This window comes from Lithobates pipiens, unplaced genomic scaffold, assembly GCF_037356315.1.
Source record: "Lithobates pipiens isolate NorthernLeopardFrog02 unplaced genomic scaffold, aLitPip1_a1.2 Scaffold_8, whole genome shotgun sequence".
Classification (NCBI taxonomy): domain Eukaryota; kingdom Metazoa; phylum Chordata; class Amphibia; order Anura; family Ranidae; genus Lithobates; species Lithobates pipiens.
Window position 1 is genome coordinate 620,691,474 of NW_027507903.1, and position 22,816 is coordinate 620,714,289.

A 22,816-nucleotide genomic window follows, 5' to 3' on the forward strand; every position below is an offset into this window, starting at 1 on the left:
AGCAGGGACACGGCAAACAAAAAAAAACTTGTCAGGGCTTCTAACCCTTCCTTACTAGGCTGTGTCCCTTTTTTTTGCTCTGTAGAAACCTCAAATACTTTTGCTGCACGGTATTATTTTTGTTACAGGATATCCTGCGCCTATCCAGTCTCAGCCCCGATGGCAGAATGGCTACACCTTCTCCAAATCTACTGCTATAGTGCCACCAGGACTAGAGTGTCTTGTGGAGGTCGGTAAGATGGCAAGCTATAGCAGGGTGGTGGTGGGGTGCTGACGTGTGTGTGTGTGTGTGTGTGTGTGTGTGTTTATTTTTTGTGCTGTGGGAATTTGTGCCAATTCAGCCAAAAGAGCATTGTAAGGTCAGGGACTGCTGTTGGTCTTTATCAGTGTCCCAATTCATTCTAAAGGTGTTCAGTTCCTCCACCCCAAACTCATCAGACCATGTCTTTATGTTGGTAACTTTGTGCACAGTGGCGCAGTCATACTAGAACATAATCCCCGACTGTTCTTGACCACATCTGGATTTTGGGTGTTCTTCCCAACCTTTTATGTGCCCCAACGCCTCCTGCTAGTTCCTTTTGATCCTGTGCTTCCAGAGACCAGGGGCTAGAGTTGCTTCCCTGCCCCAGGAGGGATGCTGGATCCTGCGGATCACCCTGGCGGGGGTCCCCTGGCTAGGCCTGTGGAAGATTCTGGGCCTGGCCAAAGGAGTGATGAAGCAGATTGAGGAAGAAGAGGAGAAACTGATTTCGATGACTGAATTTCAGAAGAAAAAACAAGTTTGTGCCAAATTGTACAGCAAGAAGAGGCCGGCTCTGAGGCCTGATTTGAAGGACTTGGAGCAAGCTGTTAAGCAGAAGTAGCTGGTGAGCTCTCTGAAGGAGAACAGTGGCATATTTAAAGAAAAATATAGGAATGAGGAGAGGAGCCGCTTCCTGCATTGAAGGTGACCCAACCAGTGAGGCGATGCAGGTACAGAGTCGGCAGAGAGTGAGAAAGTGGGCCCAGAGGATGAGCCCAGCTCTTCAACACCTCCGACTGCTGAGCCCTTAATGGCGGAGGCCTCTGTCCCCTTCCCTCCCCAGCAATGTGGAACATCTGAGCAGGAGGTTGAAGGTTCTGGCATGCTGGATTTCATCAAACTAGAGACCAGTCCTAATGCAGCACCCCAGGATGGTGAGAAGATGGACACCATTCTTATCCCTGTGAAAGAAAGACCTGTGGAGAGAGCAGGTGCAGGTACAGTGTGTCCAGAATGGTGTGAACTTTAATGACAATGGGCCTGCTGAGGGTTGTAGTACTACAGTCAGCCCAGACCCATAGACAATATACAGCAAGCAATAACATCTGCTAATAACTGTCAGCTTCAGTCTGCAGAGGTCCATGGACAATGCAGAGACTTTGCCTGGACCAGGCACAGCGGCTGTTCCTGTGAATGGCGGAAGAGTTGCTGGGAGCAGTAGTGCTACAACTCTCCAGGAGTCTACAGCCAAGTCTGTTGTTGATTCCATGATTGAAGCTGCGTGTTTGGGGGAGGGGGTGGGACCTGCCTCTGCCAATCAGAAGACTGCTATCCCAGCTGATTCAGACTCTCTGCCAGCAGGTTTGAATGTATCTAAGAGCCGGTCCACACAGGGGCAACTCAGATCCGACTTCAGGTCGCCCCTAGTCACCTCAGGTCGGACAACATGTAAAAATCAATGTAAGTGAATGAGAGCCGTCTTAATGCACACTACTGAAGTCGCTCCGACTTCAGAAAAGGTTCCTGTACTACTTCAATCCTACTTGTAGGCGACTGGCACCCATTGATTTCAATGGAGGTCGCCTCCAAGTCGGATCTCCGTCTATGTGGAGGCGACTCTCACAGAATTATCAGCTCTCAAGAGGGAACTCCACGCCAAATTTATGAAAAAAAATTTGGCGTGGGTTCCCCCTCCGAGAGCATACCAGGCCCTTAGGTATGGTATGGATTTTAAAGGGAACCCCCTATGCCGGAAAAATGGCGTGGGGGGGTGTCCCCCAGATCCATACCGCACCCTTATCCGAGCACGCTACCCGGCCGGTTAGGAAAGGGGGTGGGGACGAGCCCCCCCCCCCGAGCCGTACCAGGCCGCGTGCCCTCACCCCTACCCATTCACCTGTGAAAAAAATATATAAAAAAACACACACAAGGGTTAAAATAGTTTATTGTACAGCTTCGGGGGTCTTGTCCCCCTTTTCGGTTCTTCTAGCTCTTTTACAAGCAGTGGCCCGGTCTTCTGCCGCCGTCTTCTGTTCTTCTCCTCAGGAGATGTTGCCTCGTCGCTGTCTCTGCTCACAATGACAGGGGTGCGGCGACTTGGGCGGGGACATCATCCGGCGATGTCTCTATATAAGACGCCGTGTGTCCTGTCATAGTGAACGGAGACAGCGACGAGGCAACATCTCCTGAAGAGAACAGAAGACGGCGACAGAAAACCGGGCTTTACTACTTGTAAAAGGGCTAGAAGAAGGCACGGTGGCCCGGCAAGAAGAACCAAAAAGGGGGACAAGACCCCCGAAGTCGGAAGAAGAGGGCGGCGGTGGCTAAGAAGAATGCCAGGCTCCTCCGCTAGTAAAAGGGCTAGCAGAAGATAGCGGAGGAGTCCGACGAGAAGACCCCCGGAGCTGTGCAATAAACTATTTTAACGTGTGTGTGTGTTTGTGTTTGTGTTTTTTTTTTTTTTTTTTTTTTTTTTTTATTCACAGGTGAATGGGTAGGGGTACATTGTACCCCATACTCATTCACATAGGGTGGGGGGGCCGGGATCCGGGGGCCCCCTTATTAAAGGGGCTCCCGGATTCCGATAAGCCTCCCGCCCGCAGACCCCGACAACGGCCAGGGTTGTCGGGAAGAGACCCTTGTCCTCATCAACATGGGGACAAGGTGCTTTGGGGTGGGGGGGGGCCACACGCCCCCCCCTTCCCCAAGGTACCCCCCCATGTTGAGGGCACGTGGCCTGGTACGGCTCAGGAGGGGGGGTGCTCGCTCGTCCCCACCCCTTTTCCTGGCCGGCCGGGTAGCGTGCTCGGATAATGGTCTGGTATGGATCTGAGGGGGACCCCCACACCATTTTTTTCAGCATGGGGAGGGGGTTCCCCTTAAAATTCATACCAGACCTAAGGGCCTGGTATGCTCTCGCAGGGGGAACCCACGCCGTTTAAAAAAATAAATAAAAATTGGCGTGGAGTTACCCCTTGAGAGCTCATTCTCTGATTGGCCACGGCAAAAGTCGCCTGGCCTGGGGCAACTTAAAGTCGTATTGTAAGTGGTGGATAAAATCCTGCAGATGGGGTTTAGGCATGCAGATATCTTCGCCCTGATCAGTCCGGCAGGTTCCTATGAGTATGATTTGTCCTTTATCCATCCAGAGTCTTTGAACATATTTTGGGAGAAGTGTGTGTGTGTGTGTGTGTGTGTGTGTGGGCCTGCCGGACTGGAGAGGGCTCACCCCAAGCTTATATCACGCCAGTCCCTCATTAAAATGGTGACAGTTTTTGTCCGTAATTAATCCATACCCCAAGGGGCTTTAACTGTATGGGGACGTTCTGAGCCCCCTAAGAAAGATTTTAGACGATCAGGGAATATGGACAGGGGTTTGGTCTGTGCAGCTAAAATTAAAGGTCATTGACAATGTTGTCCAGCATCTGCCATCCTCGGCTTTCCTGGGGAGGGACAGGCTGACCATCTTCTACCCCGGCCAGCCAAAGCTCTGCAACAAGTGTGGTGATAAAGGACATCTTACATCCTCCTGCCCAGTGATGAAGTGCTCTCTGTGTCAGGGTATAGGGCATTTGGCGAAGGACTATAATATTATAAGGTGTAATCTGTGCAATGCAGTGGGACATCCTTGCAGTCAGTGTCCTGAGGTAATGCACAGCAAACCTGAGCTCATGAGAGAGTTCTTCCATCTGGACATGGAGGATGCTCAGAGCTCAGCAGCTGGAGGGCCTGTGAGTCCATCTGAGTCTGTGCCAATACCCAATGTCTGTGGTGCCCCAGTCTATGCCAATACCCAATGTGTCTGTGTCTTCCCAGTCTGTAGGTAAGGTTTCAGTTGCCCAGAATGTGTCCCATCCTTCTGTGTCTTCTAAAATTGCATGTGCATCAAGTGTGGTGCCAGTCCCCCTCACTCGACGCTGCAGGGTCTCTGTTACGGGTCATGGGGTGCAGAGGAGTGGAGGATAGTGAAGAGGCTGGCCTGGTGGTAGGGAAGGGAGAGTGGGGGGGAGGGGGGTGAAGGGGAGGATAGGTGTGGGGAGGCTGTTGACTCTGTTTTGTCCAAGGATGATATGGAGTGGTTGGAGGATAAAAGGGGGAAAAAGGTGCAGTTACCTTAAGTCCTAAGGTTTTACATTTAGAAAATAAGTTTAAGGTCCTGTCAGATGATAACTATGAATAGGACTCGTTAAGTTCAGCGTCCTCTATGGATGATGAGTGCCAGGGTGCTGCCTCATCTACCCTAATGGCAGTTCCCATTACATTTTTATAAAGGGCTCCATGCATGGTGGTGTTCCTCAGTCTGGCTCTCCCGTAGGGATTATGTTGTATGCATTTTGGTTTGCACCATTTATTAATTTCTTGTTTTGTATAGTCATATTCAATTTTGTAAATATGATTTATTTATTGTATATAAGTTGTTGTTTGTAAGATTTCCAATAAACAAAATCAACCCCTCAAAATGGGCACAGCAGGTGTACAGACCTGGGAACTCGGCATAGGCATGGTGAGAACCCCTCATAATGGGCACAGCAGGTGTACAGACCTGGGAACTCGGCATAGGCATGGTGAGAACCCCTCATAATGGGCGCAGCAGGTGTACAGACCTGAGAACTCGGCACAGGGATGGTGGGAACCCCTCATAATGGGCACAGCAGGTGTGCAGACCTGAGAACTCTGCACAGGGATGGTGGGAACCCCTCATAATGGGCACAGCAGGTGTGCAGACCTGGGAACTCGGCACAGGGATGGTGGGAACCCCTCATAATGGGCACAGCAGATGTACAGACCTGGGAACTAGGCACAGGGATGGTGGGAACAGCACATTGCAGATCTGAGAAATCCGAGATATAAGTAATAAGTAGCACCTCTGAGACAAGAAGAAACTGGCAGGTGATTTATCTCTCCAGCATCCACCAAACACTGTATTACCAGTAACATCCTCCCGGTGGAAGTGGTGGTGTAGAACATTCTGGGTGAGGTTGGGAAGATTCGGGGTCTTGAGAGACAGGAGGCCTGGATAAAGGCGTGGAGGAATATCAGGACTCTGTAGCTGCTGCCTGTTCTCGGGGTGTGCGGCTTTTCTTTGTATTCTTCTTTCACTCCCCTAGATTTTCAGGTCCAATATAATTTTGATAAAGGGCTCCATGCATGGTGACGGTGATGTTCCTTAGCCTGGCTCTCCCATAGGGATTATGTTGTGTGCAATTTGGTTTGCACCATCTTTCTGGTTTGTATAGTCCTATTCTATTTTGTAAATATGGTTTTTATTATGGTTTTATTGTATATAAGTTGTTGGTAAGATTTTTCAATAAACAAAATTAACCCCTCAAAATGGGCACAGCAGGTATACAGAGCTGGAAACTCAGAATAGGGATGGTGGGAACCCCTTATAATGGGCACAGCAGATGTACAGACCTGGGAACTCGGCATAGGGATGATGGGGTCATGGGAACCCCCCCTGATTTTTTGAAATTATAGGAAAAATATAAGATGCCTGTGGATGCTCCAGACCCCCAGAGTTCACTATAACTGGAACATCGGTTTTGGGTAGATTAATTTACAAATAGATAAAATAAGAGACACATTCACAAAATATAAGGATCTATAAAAGCATAACACAGAAACAGGGAAAAAAAATTACCAAAATAATAACTTTATAACACATTTCTTTATTTACTTTCAGCTGGAAGAAGTGATCTTCAAGGATAGAGGTAAGAGAAGGGAACGAATGGAGTATTATAGAGCTTCCTGTCCTTTGTGCTGGTTTTTATAGAAGCATAAATGTCTCTTGACAAAAAGCATTGCAAAAGAAGTCAAAGCAGAACTCCAGCCCCAAAAAAGTAGAAAAGCCCATTAAAAGATAAAATGAAAAGACACTTTTGACGCAATACTCGCCTTTAATCCAGAGCTGTGACCTGCAGAAATCTTTGGTTACAAGATGTCTTTTGTATTTTGGGATGAATGATGCTGCCAATCACTACTTCTGAGCCCAGGCTGCCATGGACTTCACATTTTATATTTATATATAATTATATATAATTTTTTTCATATTGTTACCAGTACAGCGTCATCATATAACTAGTGTCACTGGTGACAGTATGTGAAAGACAGACGGATAAATAAAAAAAAAATGTATTTACATTTTTAACAACTCTTGTAAACGTGTATTTTTTTTCCTAAACATACTTTACCATACTTTGACGTGTCACCAAAGTGCTACTACAAGGGGGGTGTTTAGGGATTTTATTTTTTATTTTTTTTAGAGATTTTTTTTTTTAAAACTTTGATCACTGTAACAGCAGTGTTTTGATCTGGCATAAATGGGTTACTTTCATAAAAGCTGTGCTTACTATTGTGTTCTGTGATTGGCCCACATCTATCACATGGTGCAGGGGGATGTGATTGACCCAGATACCATGTGATAGCTGAGGGCCAATCACAGAATCACAATAAGCACAGCTGTTATGAAACTAATTGGGATCATGTGATTGCATATCGACCATGTGATACCCTGGCTGCTCAAAGTGGTTGGGTACTGGGAGCTGCAATCCGCTGTGTCAATGTCGGCGATCCAGCCTACCCGTGCAACCCCGCCAGCAGTAAATGTACTGTGGGAACTGGTAAAGATGTATTATTGATTACAGAGCTGCATTGCTTTGTGTTTATCTGCCTGGAGTCCACCTTTAAATCTGAATTCAGGGGGCAGAGCTGGCTGCTGTTGTAGCCACTGTTTAGCCGAGCTTCAGGACCACCGCCTATTGTGGAGAGCTTTGCAGCAATGTGGGGTAGCATTATCTCCACCATCCGTGCCTGTTCTGGACCCAGCACCTCCAGTTGCAACATGGGGAAGAGAAAGATGAGGGGCCGAGTTCCCTCTCCCTCTCCAAGCAGAGGGAGAGGAGGAGACGGCTATCCAAGTGGATCACAGAGAGGATCTGCCCGCTCATTCCCTCCCACAGCACACTTCTCTCAAGCCCTCTAAAGAACAAGCCGTAGCATGTCCTAGAGCAGGTGAACACATGGCAGAGGAGTTTAATTCCAGGGATGACACAAGGGAGCTGGTAGAGACTCTGGAGGAATTTCCAACTCGAGGTCAGCCAATAATGGACACTACTTTGAAAGATCTGCTGATATCTTTAAAGGGCTCATTACACAGACATGGTCTCCTTTTCGGCACAAGTGAAAACTGAGGTCTTGGACCGAGTGTTTCATATTGAGAACAAAATGGGGGGGGGGGGGGGGGGGGGCGCATGCTTCTGCTCACAATCAGCTAGTTGATGCCCATAATCAAAAATGATGAGGAAATTGCAGCTCTTAAGATTAAACTGGCAGATCTTGAGGACAGATCTCGCAGGAATAATGTGAAATTCCAAGGGATCTCTGAAACAATGTTATCTGCAGATCTTGGTCTATACACCAGATGATTGCTACTCTTCTCCTGAATACCCCAGAGAGTTGGTGGTCGACTGTGCCCACAGGCTCCCAAAACCAGCCTTCTTGCCCGATAATGTGCCTTGGGATGTTATTGCAAAAATTCATTTTTTCCACATCAAAGATGATTTTACCCAATTTACTAGGCCCAACTCACCATTGCCTGATCCTTATGCCCATCTCCAGCTATTTACAGATCTGTCCAAACACACAATGGTATGCAAATGAATGCAATCTGTAGCAAAGCTCCTGTGCAACCATCATATCGTGTGTGTGTGTGTGTGTGTGTGTGTGTGTGTGTGTGTGGATAGATAGGGCTTCCCTGTCAAGTTGCTTATCACAAAACTGTAGCGCTAAGAAAAACACTGTGTAAATGTGTTAAAATAAATGGTGATTAGAAGTGCTATGAACACAAATCAAATCAATGGCCAAAACAATGTATAATAACTGACATAAAAGTCCAGTCACTGAGTGAAGACGTGTGAAAAAACTTCATAGGGCATATGTCCGATGAGAAGACTGTTAGTTCCTCAATGACAAATGATATGGTGCAAACAAAGTAGCTGTAAAGCACATTGAAAACGGGATAGGCATTCGTCTGATGGAAAACTGTAGCTAAATACTACTTACCTGACAAGGTGGACCTGCCTGTCATACGACAGTGGGTCAATCAGGCTTGTATTGGTCAAAGGCCAGATGGTCATCGGAGGAACCAACTCTGATGTAGATAGAATCTGTAGAGGAATTGCTACAGACGTTCGATCAGTCAACAGGAGTGAATCCCGGTGTGGCACAACTAGCTATGCAGAGCTCAAAGGGATCCTCAAAGCAGTTCGTTGGATTTCAAATGTAATCACCAGAAACCAGCAACAAAATGGTACATTATCGCTTTGGAACCATAATGTAAAAGAAAAAAAGGCTCCATATGGTACAGGTCATAAAGTTAAAAATATTTAATCTTGATAAAAATTTTACAAACATCTATTACAGATGACTGTGTAAAATGTGATCACAGGCAAAATATAAAAAGTAAAAGCAATGTGGGGAATGGGCCCGATGCATTTTGACCTAATGGCCTTCAACTGCGGCAGGATAATTCACAGATGCCCCATAGTGGAAGGCCTCCACCTTGCTAGGATTTGGGACCTAATTCCATTTAAAGGTAAATAATTCCCCCTCCCAGAGTGAGTGGTGATTGGGAAACTGCCAATGATACAAATGTAATATAGCCTTCGGGCCTTCTTCCTTCATGAAGCAGATATAGTTAATTGCAAAGGCTTATCTGCTATCCGCATTGGAGTTCGGCCTTTGAAAGTTCCCAGCCCACAACTGTTGGATGCAGCATATGCTGCTCTGTGGAATATTTCATGCTTTTTTTTTTTTTTTTTTTTTTTTAATTTCTGTTGCTTTTTCACTTTTTTGTTATGCGTTTTCTTGTCCTTTTTCCAAGAACACCGGATTATCCACCTTTTTGTTACAGGGTTATGAGTGTATTTCCATCTATGAACATAATTCTGCATTCTCCACTATTTTGTGACCCAAGGACTTTGCCTACAATAAGCCACCTTCCAGGTACTACAACATATACTTTCTACCACCTTTGGCCGTTTGACACAGTGGGGACTGTGATCAGCAACCAATATATCCCTCATGGTGCTTACAATCGTATCGCTCAACAGCCCCTATAAACGCAGGGCATTATGGATGGAAGCAAAAAAGTTAGAAGACATTCTGACATCCTAAAGGTCAATCCTCCTAAATGTTCTTATAAGAACTACCCTCACATGATCCTGGCTAATGCTCTTAAGAAAAGAGCAGTTTTTATATCTGTTAATAGTTCAGTAGTGTTTGTAAGACATAACTTTGCTGAGGACCCTCAGGGTCGATATCTGAACTTTGTGTGTAGTCTCAACAATACCATCTACACCATAGTGAACTCATATGCACCAAACACGGGTCAAGCCCATTTTCTACGAAAACAGTAAAAAAAAAGTTAAACAAAAATAAAAGGGCATGTGTTATGGTGTGGAGACTTTAATTCTCTCCTCGACCCCACTTTGGATACCACTGATTTTAAATCGTCTTGCAACCGCCATTTGTGCTACTTCATGCACGAAGCCGGTCTGGAGATGTCTCGAGCCCACTGAAAAGGACTTTACTTTTTTTTTTTTTTATGTCAGCACATAAATCTTTTTTTAAGAATTTACTATTGTCTAATGGACCTTCATCTGCTACATAAAGTGTTTTGTGCCACCATTCACTCTATAACATGGTTGGACTATGCTCCTGTCTTATGTTGAGAGGATAATGCTGTTTGACCACCTACTTTGTGGAGCAACAACGCGTTTGTCCTGTCTCAAAGAGTCCAGCATAAACTTAAACCTCAGATACCAGACTACTTTCAGCTTAATTCTATTCCTGATTTTAATCTGTTTAATGTTTGGTGTGCACATAAGGCTGTAAGGGGTCTAATGATCCAAATTGCTGCCAGAGGACGCAGACTGTAAATTCCTTACTGGGTAAAATTAAAACCTTACTGCAAAAAATCACTGACCTTAGCTGTAGACAGGAACTCCACCTTTTATTGATATCTAACCATAAAGTCTTGAAAAAAGTTAAAGCTAAGTTTTTTTTTTTTTTATTCCCAAAGTAATAAAGCTGACAAACTCCTCGCAGGTCACCTTAAAAAGAGACAAGCAAGATTAAATTTACCCTTCATACATAATCCTATAGATGGCACTAAAGTTTACCACCCGAAAGATATTGCAAATGCTTTCCAAAAAATTTTATTTCTCACTTTACAATCTAAAAGATGAAAGCAACACTCCCCAAGTACTATATTTCTACATATTTAAAATCCATTCCTCAGCAAATTACGCTCATTCCATACTTTTACAGATGGAATTTGAACTCCCTGCCTCCATGCGGTTTTATTGTTTCCAACTCCCAACATGCTGTCAAGGCCCAACTGGGAACTGATGCGTGGACTCGGAGTCCAACACCCATTTTCAACTATGAGGGACGCAACCTCAAGGCTTTATATCATGCAGCTATTTCAAGCTGCTCAATAAATTCCTCCTTGACAGTATTACAGGGGTCATATCCAAATGGGAAAATTACATTGGGGCTTTTGAGGACCAGTGGGAGGAGGCACTTGCCGCAGTTCCCCGGTATTCCCTAAATGTGTCAAAGGCTGTCCTACCTATATTTACTCTTGCGTGTCCATTACATGTCGGCTAGACTGACTAGAATGGGTGTGCAAGATCCTGCCTGTACAAGATGCGAGAGACCACAGTGATCTGATCCATATTTTATGGTGGTGCCCAATATTGCCCATCTATTGGAAGGATATGATGGGAACTGAGTATTTCAGGTCCGTCTCAAGTAAAATCCTAAACTATGCTTGTTGGGCATTATTGATGACGCCCATGAAGAGGAAGCCTCTAGACTTGCGGTAGCTAGGGCCCATTTCCAAGCTAGGAAATTAATTCGGAGACATTGGAAGTCAACGGAACTCCCCACAGTGAAAGAATGGCTGAATCAAATAGGAGATACTATCAGGTTGGAAAAATACATTTTATCAGCACAGGGGTAGTGTGAACAAATTCAGTAAAATTTTGGGGGCCTTGGCTGGAGGTTCCTGGTTTAGCTCTGGCTGAAAGTCCTTTAAAAAACATGGCTAATAACAAATCTCTGGGAGAGGATGAATTCTCAGTGGAGTGTTACAAATTGTTTAGTGAAATTTTAACCCCTCATCTTACCTCAGTGTTCAATGCAGTGCCGTCCTATGGTTCTTTTTCACAGGATATGTTGGGAGCTGTTATTACCCTCCCAAAACCGGGGAAGGAACCTTCACACCCTAAAAGCTTTAGGCCCATATCCCTTTTAAACACAGACCTTAAAATATATGCCAAGATTCTAGCAAACAGATTGGCAGATATTACCCCTTCCCTCATTAAAGAGGATCAGGTAGAGTTTGTAAAGGAGTGTCAGGTTCTTGACAGCACTAGAAGGATGCTTGATCTGTTAAGCCTACTTGAAGGCCATAGAGAACCCTCAGTGTTTTCAACTCTTGACGCTGAAAAGGCATTTGATAGGGTTCACTTGGGATTCCTTCAAGCTGCTCCTGACGACAAATTTAACCTTTTCAGGGTTTGTACAAATGACAATTATGGCTTTATATTCCCAACCCTCAGCCTGTGTGTGTGTGTGTATATGTATGTGTGTGTATGTATATATGTGTGTGTGTGTGTGTGTGTATATATATATATATATCTCCAATGTCCTCTCTGATCCTATTAAAATTACGAAGGGAGCACCCTTGCCTTGTGCCATATCTCCCATTATATTTACACTAATTATGGAACCCCTGGCAACAGCTATAAAAATAAATCCACGGATCTATAGTGTAAAGGTAACGATTGGTTTATTTACTGATGACATCATATTAACTTTGAAGAACCCGGTCCCTCCTCTGCAGGCTGTCCAGTTGGAATTGGAAAATTTTAGTAAAGTATCCTACTCTAAAGTTAATGTCACCAAATTGTCGGCTCTTCCTATCTGTATTAATAACTCTTCACTTCAATACTCGAGGAATAAGTATCATTATTCTTGGGAATTCCAAACCTTAAATTACTTAGGAATTTAAATTTACAATCCCATCTTCCAAAATTTTCGCAAATAACTTCCTTCCACTTTTAGACTTCTGAAAAAAGGAAATGACAGCTATAGCTTATCATGAACTGTCCTGGCTAGACATTTTTAAATGCTCATTCTAGCCAAGGTTTATTTATATATATATATATATATATATATATATATATATATATATATATATATATTTTTTTTTTTTTTTTTTTTTTTTTCAACCATTCCCATGCCTATCCCAAACAAGGTTGGGGTGTGTTTTTTTCCATGAACTTGATGTATCCATGAAGAAATTTTATATGGAAGGGGAATATTGCCACTCCAGGAGAATCAACCAAAAGTAAATCTCTTCACCAAATTAGAAGCCACAGGTGCTGGCAATGCATATAGCAAATGGATAGGAAGTAGTTCTGGACAGCCGCACTCTGAAAAAAATATATGCCTTTTATTAAACTACAAACAAAAATGCATTCCACAGCACAACAGGAAAACTGACGCATTTCACACTACAAACAGTGCTTAATCATAGCTAACTCAAAAATAAGAATTGTATAAATACTTTGAGGCCCATGTGACCATACCCAGGGACTTGATGATTAATTGGTTAATTGATGAATTAACATGTGAACAGAATCCCATTCAATTGGCCACCAAGGGTTTCAACATGTGCTGTGAATATAAATTTTTACCTCCTAAATGTGATTGAAATAAAATTTAAACGCCTTACCCTTAAAAACCATACATCTGGTGGTTAGAGATAGATGTATGTATGTATTTCAACCTGGAGAGAAAATGGCCTGATAATTTATTTCCTTATTGTGCATGTAGATTCACTGAATGAATGGCTTATTATTATTATTATTATTTTTTTTTTTTTTATAAACACACCTACTCTCTAAAAGGTCAAAAACAATAATAATGGTTCGGAGTACCCGATACTCAAAATCAGTGCACATAAAAAAAAAAATCTAGACTCTATGAACCATGAATAAAAATATATACAGTGTATATAGTTTATACACTATATTACCAAAGGTTTTGGGACGTTTGCCTTTTACACGCACATGAACTTTTAATGGCCTCCCAGTCTCAGTCCATAGTGTTCAATATTGAGTTGGCCCACCCTTTGCAGCTATAACAGCTTCAACTCTTCTTGGAAGGCTGTCCACAAGGTTTAGGAGTGTGACTTTGGAATGTTTGATCATTCTTCCAGAAGCGCATTTGTGAGGTCAGGCACTTATGTTGGATGAGAAGGCCTGGCTCGCAGTCTCCGATCTAATTCACCCCAAAGGTGCTCTATCGGGTTGAGGTCAGGATTCTGTGCAAGCCAGTCAAGTTCCTCCACCCCAAACTCGCTCATCCATGGTTTTTATGGACCTTGCTTTGTGCACTGGTGCGCAGTCATGTTGGAACAGGAAAGGTCCATCCCCAAACTGTTCCCACAAAATTGGGAGCATGAAATTGTCCAAAAACGTCTTGGAATGCTGACATCTTAAGAGTTCCTTTCACTGGAAAGAAGGGGCCAAGCCCAACCCCTGATGAACAACCCCACACCATAATCCCCCCTCCACCAAATGATTTGGACCAGTGCACAAAGCAAGGTCTGTAAAGACATGGATGAGTGAGTTTGACTGGCCTGCCTGACCTTAACCTGATAGAGCACCTTTTGGGACGAATTAGTGTGGAGACTGTGAGCCAGGCCTTCTAATCCAACATCAGTGCCGACCTCACACATGCTTCTGGAAGAATGGTGAAACATTCCCATAGACACACTCCTAAACCTTGTGCACAGCCTTCTCAGAAGAGTTGAACCTGTTATAGCTGCAAAGGGTGGGCCAACTCAATATTGAACCCTACGGACTAAGACTGGGATGCCATTAAAGTTCATGTGCGTGTAAAGGCAGGTGTCCCAATACTTTTGGTAATAAGTATACAAAAAGTACCTAAAAGCTTCTTCTCATTGTCCTCCATATTGATTTATTATACAAAAGATTGCACCATGATAAAAATCCCCCCCGCCCAGCCCAGGAGGACAATAATAGTCATGATATATAAAGGATATCTCCGTGCTGTAAGGAACGGAGTGTCCCTCTATTACAGATGAAAGTCCACGTCCATAACTCCTAATATGTAATCTGCGATTTGGAAGCCATTGTTCACAACTCCATACCAAGGTTAATGTAAACTAAGGACATCACATCCAATGCTCTTAGCTATTGAACTCTTTTGTGCGTTTTTAGATTTTGCGGAAACGCACTACAGTCCATTTAACATGTTTTTCTATGGTACACGTTCACATCTATGCATTTTGCAGCTGCTGTGTGTGTGTGTTTGTGTGTGGCTTTTTTTTTTTTTTTTTTTTTTTTTTTAAGGTTGGATGTTTTTCCTGCAGCAGATTACATTTTGTGTGTAATAGACTTCAATGGAGTCACGCCTGAAATGCAAGTGTTGTGTGTGTGTGTGTGTGTGTGTGTGTGTGTGTGTGTGTGGGGGGTTTTTTTCTTTTTAAAAACACTGTATATGGTGGGTTGCTAAGGAGCATGCCAGGAAGTCGGCTGCCTTGTCCTTAACAGATGAGTCATCAGCTGTCAGCGGGTTTCCCCACTGACAGCTGAATGTACAAAGAATCACCAGCTACAGAATACAAGAGAAAAAAACAGCGCGGGGTCAACCCCCCAAATCCATACCAGGCCCTTCAGGTCTGGTATGGATTCGGAGGGGAAACCCACACCAAAGTAAAAAAAAAAAAAAATTGTGTTGGGTTCCCCCAGATCCTTATTCGAGTATGCAACCCAGCAGCACAGGAAAGGGAGGTGACGAGTGATTGCCCCTCCTCCTGAACCATAGCAGGCCACATGCTCTCAACATGGGGCGGTGGGGGCTTTGGGGCAAGGGGGGGCTTTGCCATCCCTGTCCCAAAGCACCTTGTCCCCATGTTGACGGGGACAAGGGCATCTTCCCAACAACCCTGGCCAGTGGTTGTAGGGGTCTACAGGCACAGGGCTTATTAGAATCTGAAAGCCTCCTTTAACAAGGGGACCCCCAGATCTCGCCCCCCCATGTGAATGAGTATACCTTGTGCCCCCTTCCCATTCACCAAAAAACATTTACAAGAACTCCAGAGATTAGTAAATGATCAGAAGCTCTGCTGACTTCCATCATCCAATCATGTGCAAGCAAAAGCGCTGTTTTATTTTCCTTGCACCTGATTGAGTATTCATTGCAAAGTGACTCTTTTCCTCATTTACTAAGCTCTGGAGCAGCTGCACTTGCAAAGTGCATTATCTATTTGCCTTTAGTAAATCAACCCCAATGTTTTTAAAAGGGGGGGGGGGGGGGGGGACACAATGGATGAATGATGCAAGCAAAAATGCATAAAAAATGCAGGTTTAACCACTTCAGCCCTTTGGCTGTAGAATGACCAGGCCATTTTTTGTGAGTCTGCACTGTCGCTTTAACAAGTGCGTGGTCGTGCGACATTGCACCCAAACAAATAGAGCTTTCTTTTGGTGGTATTTGATTGCATCTGCTGTTTGTTTTTTGCGCTATAAACAAAAAAGAGCGAAACATTTTGGGGAAAAAAATAATATTTTGTACTTTTTGCTAGAATATTCCCCCCCCCCTTTTTTTTTTTTTCACGTGACTGCGACATTATGGTGGACGCATCGGACAACTTGACAATTTTTTTTTTTTTTTTTTGGACCATTGGCATTTATACAGCGATCAGTGGTATAAAAATGCATGGATTACTGTAAAAATGTCACTGACAGGGAAGGGGTTAACACTAGAGGGTGATCAGGGGGTTAACTGTGATCCCTGGGAGGTGTTTCTAACTGAAGAGGGAGGGGACTGACCTAGAGGAAGTGACTGCTCGTGGTTCCTAGCTAATAGGAACACATGATCTGTCACTCCTCTCAGAACACGGATTTGTGTGTTTACACACACTACAGTGTTCTGTCGTTCGTGGCTGGCGGTCATCACGACCATCAGCCACGTGCATCGGCACCCCCGCAGTGCAGCAGGCGCTTGCCTGCTCTCACGATCCCGCAAGCCGACGTATAGCTACGACTGTTCTCGGGATCGTGCCGACCTGCCACGGTAAAATGAGGGCGGCTGGTTGCCAAGCTGTTTTAAAAATGCAAAAGGTGCCTGAAAACACAACAACCGCATAGATGTGAACCTAGACTTTAACATGATACCTAAAATGGTTTATTTGACGTGTAACAGGTATATACACTGCAACTTAATTCAGACACCATTAACCTACCACCATGTGTGTAGGGGGCAGACGCAGAGTAGGCAAGAAGGATGTAATTGGCTGAGTCTAGTGAAGACTTCTCATCCTTGCCGGCAATGGAAGATCATGTTTGTTGATTCATGATTGTCACATTATTATATATAAAAGACAGATACTATACTGGGAGCCTTATGTACCAAAGTGTCAAAGAAGAACTGTTGAAAGTCCCAAATCCTATGAGCAAATAAAGTCCAGGATAGCTCCAAAAAAGACCAAAGAAGTGAATCAACCGGTGAGAAAATGGTATATGCTAACAAATGTTGTCCAATGGATGAAAAATAATTGATGATCCTCCACCGTAGATAAAGAGGCTTACCGGAACGATTGGACACAGATGGGCATATACCCACTGGATCAATTTGAGCTTGGATAGTGACAACGTTCCACAGCCGCAGATTCCAGACATCCCTTACAGAACTCTGAGTAGCATATATTAGATTTAATTGCCAAGGAGGAAAAAAATAGAAGGGCACATAGCGTAATTCTATTAAAAATCTAGCTTTTTTCATTAAAGGAATAACACTCACATTTGTGATTAAAAATCTAGCGCTTTACAAAGAGGCAGTAACGGTGGCATCAGCAATCCTGCCTGATGCGTTTCGTCCTATGGGACTTCATCTGGGGTACCCCTGTTGCCACTGTTGCTGCCTTTGTAAAGCTGGCTGCTTGTATACAACTTAAAGGGACAGCGCAATATATTTTGTATATATTATTTTTATCTGTCTTTTTTTTATGTTTAGAGGAACTATTTAGAAACCATTGACCTTATCCATCATTCAGTTTTTCAGACCAAGAACGGGCAGGATCTGTTCACTACATGGCAGAAGTCGGAGTGCTGTGGACCTTCACTGGACCTACGTTTTCGTAATCCATACCAGAGGGACGTGGTTTCCCTTTACCTGAACTCCAATGGTGGCTGCTGTAGAGGGCAAACTTATGTAAGTATTCTGTTTCCGTGCAGCTTCCTAACTTTTATAAATCAGCTGAGTTCATCCCTCGTTAAAACTTAAAGAACATGAAAAGTTTCTTTAAGGGGACATAAAATTATCAGATGGTCTGATTTCTATGTTGGGTATGTTGTCTGCCCGCTAATTACATTTCTGTAGCTGATGGTATTCATATCATCTCAGGGTGAGCTTCCATAAATGCCCCAGTGTGTTCTCTGGTTCCAGCACTGCCTTTTTTTCTACTGAAACATCCCTGACACATTTGAGTGGTGGTCAACTTTGTCAGTGTAGAGCAGTGGTTCTCAACCAGGGTTCTGTGGAACCCTAGGGTTCTTCTCAAGGTTGCTAGGGGTTTCTTCAGCATTGGGCCATTTCTGCCTCTCGGATAAGTTCCCACCGACACCATTTATCTTTTTAGCTATCTGTAAGGAGGTAATACTTCCCAATGACCACGTATAAGGACCATTCTTCCCACTGACACTCACACTAATATATCATGAGTTGTAGATTTAACATTTTTTAGCAGGGGTTCCCCGAGACTGGAGAACTACTTCAAGGGTTCCTCTGTGTTGAAAAGGTTGAGAGGCTGGTATAGAGGGATTCAAGTGTGGCCTCGGAAATCACCAATGGGCGATTCAATGCATTGTTAGAAAACTGTCAGACTTTAGCAATGCTGCAGGAGATGTTCTGAGACTGCAGACTTACTTTAGAAGGCTGCCAAAAGCTTTGGATATGCTACAGGAGATGGTAAGGGACTACAAATATGTTACAGGCGATGGTCAGAGGCGGCAAACATGTTACAGGAGATGGTCAGGTTACGTACAGAGTAGTGCTGCCCTAGTAATGACACTGAGCCCCAGATGAAAAAACTAGGATATTGATGAACTTGCAAAACGGTCACAACAACCTGGTGAACTCCCGTCCAGCAAACCTATAGTGAATACAGTGGAGAGTAGCAGTAGAAGACCGGAGCTGAAGACCACGCCTGGCGAGAGAGGTGGAGTTGCGGTCAGACCCAATCAGGAGCTTGCAGAAGTGTAGACGTAGGCCCTATGCTTTCTCTACTCCTCAGGAACCTCTCCCTACCGCTGGTGCTGTCCCTGACAGATGGGGTACATCTCCCTGCACTAGCCACTTCTGAAATGCCCACCATACCTGAAGGCAGGCACTTAAAAAGTGGCCACCAGGATCACCTGAATGCAGAGTAGCTTGCCAGAACGCTGCTCCAGGGGGCAGGGGAAACCATAGAGAAACCAAGTTCAGGGGCAGCCCGTCCATTAGGGGTGCCTGGGCGCCGCTCCCTCTCTCCAGGCCACCGCCTATATGCAGTGGATAGATTCATACGAGACCTGTTTTCCGATTGGCCGAAAAGAGAAGACTCCTGATTGGCCGCCGAGGAGGGAGAAAACTGAAGCCGCCATCGCCATGATGACCCATGGGGAACAGAACGAAAGGCTGCTCCCGGTGCTACCAACCAACGGGAGGGTTGGGGATGGGCATACTGTTTACCCCCCCCCCCAAAAAAAAATTCCACCGGCCGCAGCTGACCAAGTTTCTCCTGACTTCCTCTCCTCTCTGCACTACTGCGGGGGGGGGGGGGGGGGGGGTTGTGTGTGTGTGTCTATAGTATGCCTGTAATGGGGCGCATGTTTCCCGTGCTTAGAACTGTCTGACAGCGAAATTAAATTTCTAAAGGAAAAAAAGTCATTTAAAACTACTCGCGGCTATAATGAATTGTCGGTCCGCAATACACATTGATAAAAACGGCATGGAATTTCCCCGCAGGGGAACCCCGAACCAAAATGTGAAAAATGGTGTGGGGTCCCCCCAAAAATCCACACCAGACCATTATCCGAGCAACGCAACCTGGCAGGCTGCAGGAAAAGTACGGATTTTGACAGCAAAAAATCCGTACGGACTTTCGGCGGAGTTTTGGAAGTCTGACTGATTCGAACGTGATGACGTAGGACCAGACTAGAATAAGTAAGTTCATAGCCGGTAGCCAATAGCTGCCCTAGCGTTTGGTTTTTGTCCGGACTAGCATACACATGAACGTATTTCTTGATGGGAACTGGGTCCGGCGGCGTTCCGGGAAAATGTTTTTGAAACGTGTTCTGTTTCTAAAGTCCGTCAGATTGTAAGACGGCAAAGGTCCGATGGAGCCCACACACGATCGAATTGTCCGACGGATTCGTTCCGTCGGACCTTTGCTGTCAAAATCCGTACGCGGCATTACAGATTTTCTTCTAAAGGCCCATACACACGATCTGACTTTTTTACAACAAACATGCAAATTGGCTGTTTTAAGGCAACATCCGCCTGTGTGTACGCTCCATCGGGACAAACTTTTTTTCAGTTTTCATCTGACTTTTGTTGGCTGTGGGAACGGACAAACATTTTGACAACATAAGTCCAAATGGAGCAAATTCCGATCGTGTGTATACAAAACCATAGGACTTTACAAACACGCATGCTCAGAACCAATGCAAAAGATCAGACAACAATACAGAAGTTGACCAAAGGTGGCGGTAAAGAGCAGAAAAACCACGTGATTTGGTGAAAGTTGGCTGAAAGTCCTGCCGTGTGTATGCAATACAAGTTCTCGGCCAACGCCCTTTGTACAAAAATCCACGGGAACGTTTGTACAAAGTCCGATCATGTGTAAGGCTTAAAATTGCCCTGTATTTGGCTCATCCATCTTCCCATCAACTCTGACCAGCTTCCCTGTCCCTGCTGAAGAAAAGCATGGTGTGTTAAGCCTCATGCACACGATCAGACTTTGTACAAACTTTCCCGTGGACTTTTGTACAAAGGGCGTTGGCCGTAAGTTTGTATTTCATACACACAATCAGACTTTTTAGGCAACAAACACGAATGTAGTGACGTTTCCATGTACTGCGACACTTCAAAAGAGGACGTTCAATCACTCCTGCGCCACCTTTGGTCAACTTCTGTATTGTCTGATCATTTTTTTTATTGGTTCTGAGCATGCGTGTTTGTACTTTGTACAAAAGTCCGATGGTTTTGTGTACACACGATCGGACTTATGTTGTCAAAAAGTTTGTCTGTTCGCACAGCCAACAAAAGTCTGATGAAAACGGAAAAAGTTTGTCCGATGGAGCGTACACACAGTCGGATGTTGACTCAAAACAGCTAATTTGCATGTTTGTTGTCAAAAAGTCAGATCGTGTGTATGGGCCTATAGAGTAGATTTTTTTGCTTTTAGGCAAAAAAGTCCACTTTTGATCTCATCTCACCAGAGCATCTTCTTCCACATGTTTGCTGTGTCCCCCACATGGCTTCTCCTAAACTACAATCAGGACTTCTTATGGCTTTCTTTCAAAAATGTCTTTCTTCTTGCTACTCTTCCATAAAGACCAGATTTGTGGAGTGCACAACTAATGCCTTGTACACACGGTCGGACATTCCGACCACAAAATCTGTTGGATTTTGTTGCATACACATGGTCGGACAAATCCGATAGCTCGGAACGAGGTGACATTCGTTGTGCACGATGGGACTAATGTCGAGGCCAGTAGCCAATAGCTTTGGTCTCGTAATTTAATCTGAGCATGCTTGGCACTTTGTCCGTCAGAATTCTCTACAAACTATCGGAAAAAGCCTGATTGGATTTTGTTGACGGAAAATTTGAGATTCCGCTCACAAACTTTTTCCGTCGGAATGTCAAACGGAAAAAGTCCGCTAGAGCCCACAAACGATTGGATTTTCCGACAACATAATCAGATCTGAGCTTTCCGATCGGAATTTCCGACAACGTATAGTTGTCCTGTGGAGAGATTCTCCCACCTGAGCTGTGGATCTCCACAGCTCCTCCAGAGTTACCATGAGACTCTTGGCTGCTTCTCTGATTAATGCTCTCCTTGCCCAGCCTGTCAGTTTAGATGGACGGCCATGTCTTGGTAGGTTTGCAGTTGTAATCTTTCCATTTTTCAGATGACGGTGAGATGTCACATGTATCCCTGACCCGTCTGGGGTGTTCCCTGTCCTTCATGATGCTGTTTATACACTAAGAGTCGGTTCACACTGAGGCAGCGCGACCTGCATCCGACTTCAGCGGCGGCTTGCAAAATGACTTCTGTGTAGAAGTCCATGCAAGTCACCTGAAGTCGCCCCAAAAGTAGTACAGGAACCTTTTTCTAAGTCGGAGCAACTTGTGTCGCTCCTATTAGAATGGTTCCATTGTACAGGACAGGATGTGACTTGTCAGGGGGCTAAGTCATCTGTGTAAACCGGCTCTTAAGGGTCTCTAACAAACCTCCCAAGGGCTTCACAGAACAGCTGTATTTATACTGAGATTAAATTATACACAGGTGGACTCCATTTACCAATTGGTTCCACTAGATTTTACTTGGGGGTATCATAAAAAAGGGGGCTGAATACAAATGTACCCCACACTTTTCACATATTTATTTGTAAAAAATGTTGAAAAGCATTTTATCATTTTCCTTCCACTTCACAATTATGTGACACTTTGTGTTGGTCTATCACATAAAATCCCAATATATAATAAATTTAAGTTTTTGGTTGTAACGTGACGACAAAATGTGGAAAATTTCAAGGGGTGTGAATACTTTTTCAAGACACTGTATGTCATTACTATATTATGTTCTATTTTTATGCCATTACTATATTTTTATGTTAAATTGTTATATTTGGTATATCATTGTTATGTTATTGTCTCCTCCCAGCTAAAAGTTAACGATCAGTCTGCAAACCACATCGGGAATGTCAAGATAGTCACCTTTTCCCGCACTATAAATGTTTCCATTGAGAGGGGGAATGGAGAGCCGGTGTTCCACGCCAAGCTACCTATATCTCTGGACTCCAATGATCACAGTACTATTGAGGTGAGGTTTTTGCTGGGTTGGGCAGCAGAAGGGAACTGGAAGCAGAAACTCAAGCTAGAATGTATACATACGGCAGTGTGTGAGAGCACCGGCTCCGCCCCTGTACCTCTTGGACGGGCAATCTCATGTTAAAATTGGATTGAGCCATGCTGAAGGGCACTGCCCTAACTTACCCACTCCTGTGTTTATTTTTGATCTCGAACTGTTAAGCTTTGTAGACAACAGGCTTTTACAACACAGCAGCTAAGAACAGACAAGTAAATATGTGAGAAGGAGCGTACAGTGCCACCTGCTGGTTGTAAATATAGTAATGAAATATCACATACAAATATTATGTATTCATGTTTTTCAGCTCCTCACTTTCTCTTGGGTAAAAAAAAAAATC

The 22,816-nt window shown here is 44.3% G+C and overlaps 1 protein-coding gene across 1 annotated transcript in view; it reads left to right on the forward strand.

Annotated features, from left to right (window-relative positions):
- LOC143962362 (uncharacterized) overlaps positions 1-22,816 on the forward strand; it is an 83,207-nt gene that overhangs the window by 4,404 nt on the left and 55,987 nt on the right. Inside the window, exons 3-6 of the mRNA XM_077471655.1 lie at positions 129-229; positions 5,925-5,952; positions 17,397-17,554; positions 22,273-22,431. Of these exons, the coding sequence (XP_077327781.1) occupies positions 129-229; positions 5,925-5,952; positions 17,397-17,554; positions 22,273-22,431 (446 nt within the window). The remainder of the gene's footprint in view (positions 1-128; positions 230-5,924; positions 5,953-17,396; positions 17,555-22,272; positions 22,432-22,816) is intronic.